At 36.6% G+C, this 2,714-nt stretch overlaps 1 protein-coding gene across 1 annotated transcript; it reads right to left on the reverse strand.

The window, feature by feature from the left end:
• Positions 1 to 1,886: 1,886 nt before the first annotated feature.
• On the reverse strand, positions 1,887 to 2,714 carry LOC105265211 (NADH dehydrogenase [ubiquinone] 1 beta subcomplex subunit 2, mitochondrial; the record flags this gene model as incomplete). The annotated part of the gene is given in 3 exon segments (XM_011302607.1): positions 1,887 to 2,043; positions 2,170 to 2,290; positions 2,374 to 2,714. Coding segments are annotated over 3 exon segments (300 nt in total). The 3' UTR covers positions 1,887 to 1,965.

The following is a 2,714-nucleotide window of genomic DNA, read 5'->3' on the forward strand; positions in this document are numbered from 1 at the left end:
TTTTTTTTTTTTCTGGAGAAAGAGGAGACAGAAGGAGTGCAACACTCGTGGTTAAGGTTGATACACTGGAGCGTTGAACGTTTGTCCGGACGATTTGCTTCAGCTATCGGTGTAGCTGCAGTACTGGTCAAGTTGTTGCGGTAGTACGACTCCGACGCGGCAGTATCAGAAGTGCGGTACGGCGCTGCCTCCGCCATTCGCGATAACTATAGGAGGAAAATATCCCCCACCTCCACAATACGCGGAAAATTTGTCTTTTGAAAAAATTTATGCCTGGAGAAATAGACCAATGGTCATTTTCCTATGGTCTATTAAGATGGATGGGTTTTAAAGCGTTTTCCATGCCTGACCTATTTTTTCATGATCTATTTTTTCTTCTCTGGACCTGAAGAGACTACTTTTAATTAACCGAATTATTTATTGCAAAAAGGCGGAAAATTGAGATTTAGAAAAGTTTAAAAAATATATGAAGCCGATAGCCTGTTGACGTTTTTTTTAGATATTATTCTGTTGGAACATTATTGCGGGTCTTTTTACTTCAAGTTGAAAAGTTGAAAAGTTGAAAATTTGAAAATTTTACAACTTTCAGTTATTATTAATGTTATTATTATTGTGGTTACGGTAGTCCTCTGGGAGTTTTCAAAATGTAGAGGGAAGTGAAATGTAAAGACCCGAAAGGACATGTCAATAATAAAATAAAAGTATGAGAATTTTAAAAATATATAGAGTTGGTTGACCTACATTTTTTTATGGGGGTCACCCACTCTCATTATAGTCTCCATCTCACTCCGGTCTGGTTAGTTATTTTTAAAAATTTTGAACAGAATATATTGCAAAAAAAAAATACAAAATATTCAATTCCTCATAGACTATCGTCAGCGGGCGCTCAGCCAAAAGTATATAACACGACCGACTTAATTGATATTTTATTCAACAAAAATCCGTGTTTACTGGTTAGTTATTTTATCATTAAAAAATAAAGACACAGTGGAGGGGGAGGGGGTTTAGTGGTGGGAGGTAAATTCAAAACCAGACTGTACCAGTTCCCCCACCACTGTGACCTCGCATAGGCGCCAGCTTGTTATCTATTATCGCATGGAATAGTAACAACGCTTTTTTGCTACTGATGATAATTGACCCTGCAACTAATACTATTTTTTCCCCACTCACCCTCTTCAGTATTATTTTCTCCATTGTTTTTTTACTCTTTATTGCTGATATTTTTTTATTGCTATTTCGAATTCCTCGGGGAATTGTTTCGTCTGGGATTTTTCTTTTTCATTGGTAATCCAGAAAAGCATCCGATGATTGACATCTGAGGTGAGTGATTAACGTGATGACCTACTTGTTACAGAAGTAGGAGAACGTTGGGGGGTGGGGGTACTCGGATAAAGTTGTTAATGACAATTATTCGTCGGGTGTTCGGAGTTTAGATTCATCAATGGGAATTGCTAGTTGTGATGGACAGAGGAAGTGAGATTGTTGCAATTACTTGATTGGGGTGATGCGCAATAATCGCGCTGATGTAACTTTTAATGGTTTTTTTTTCAATTATTTCATACGGATGTTTTTCTGCGTATATCGGCAGAAGTAAAGACTATGCGGAAAAATATTTAAAAAATTGCAATTACAACGCATCTTCTGCGTTTTATATAAAAAAAATAGGAAAATTTTTACACAATGAAATCGGATTATCAAAAATCGAAGCAATTCTGTGAGAGCCGTAAAGATATATTATATATTATATTATATAAGATATTTTTTAACTCAAGGAACGCTCGTAATTTCGCACATTAGATTTATTTAAGTTACTCTGAAGTCGTGAATAATTGACCTGAATATTCTTTCGATCTGTGGGAGACTTTAGAGGAACAAATTAAACTGTCTTAGCTTGGAATAATTATAATTTATCTATGAGACATATTTTCGCTTTTTTATCTACAACCCGTTTATAATAAAAATTATTTAGAAATCTTCCCCTTCAGGCGGGATTCCCAATTCTTCATCAGTCCACTTATCCGCTTCTGGGTAAGGGAATTCACCCTGGAATAAAAAAAAAGATAAACCATTGCAGAAAAAACAGATCTGTGCCGAAAGCCTATGAGACGATTTTCCTCATTCAAATCAAATTCACTAGATACAAAGAGTCAGAGTGAAATTTTAACGTACCACAATGTGTCCAAAATCGTGCCACATATGCCAGAGGATCCACCACCACATGAGACCTCCACAAGCCTCAGCCATGTACACATCAAATTTCCTTGGCTCCCACATGTCACGATACATAACACTAAAAAGTTAATGACAATAATTAAAAAATTGTAAACACGACTAACCTATCATTCAGTGAATTTGTTACATAACATGACTTACGGTCCACCTGAATGTCGTACTTGAGTGTTCATCGGTGTTTTTGCACGAGTTGCAAGGGCTGTGACATTTTTTATCACACCAACTCCTCGCGATATCAACATTTTTCGAATATGTTGTTTGTTACCTTCGATCAATGATCTTTGCTACCTACTCCGAATTGCTAGACAGTTCAATGTTTATGCTCATGTGTATATTGTGTAATGATTTTAACTAGATGGTTAATAGCGGTGGCGGATGAACTAATTAGAGATTATAGGGGAGATTGTTAGCACCAAAGAGGATTGACTAAAAGTAGAGGCTCACTTCTCGCGGTTGGAGTGACCCCAACGGCTTCGTAGTAC

This window comes from Fopius arisanus, unplaced genomic scaffold, assembly GCF_000806365.1.
Source record: "Fopius arisanus strain USDA-PBARC FA_bdor unplaced genomic scaffold, ASM80636v1 scaffold00028, whole genome shotgun sequence".
Taxonomy (NCBI): Eukaryota; Metazoa; Arthropoda; class Insecta; order Hymenoptera; family Braconidae; genus Fopius; species Fopius arisanus.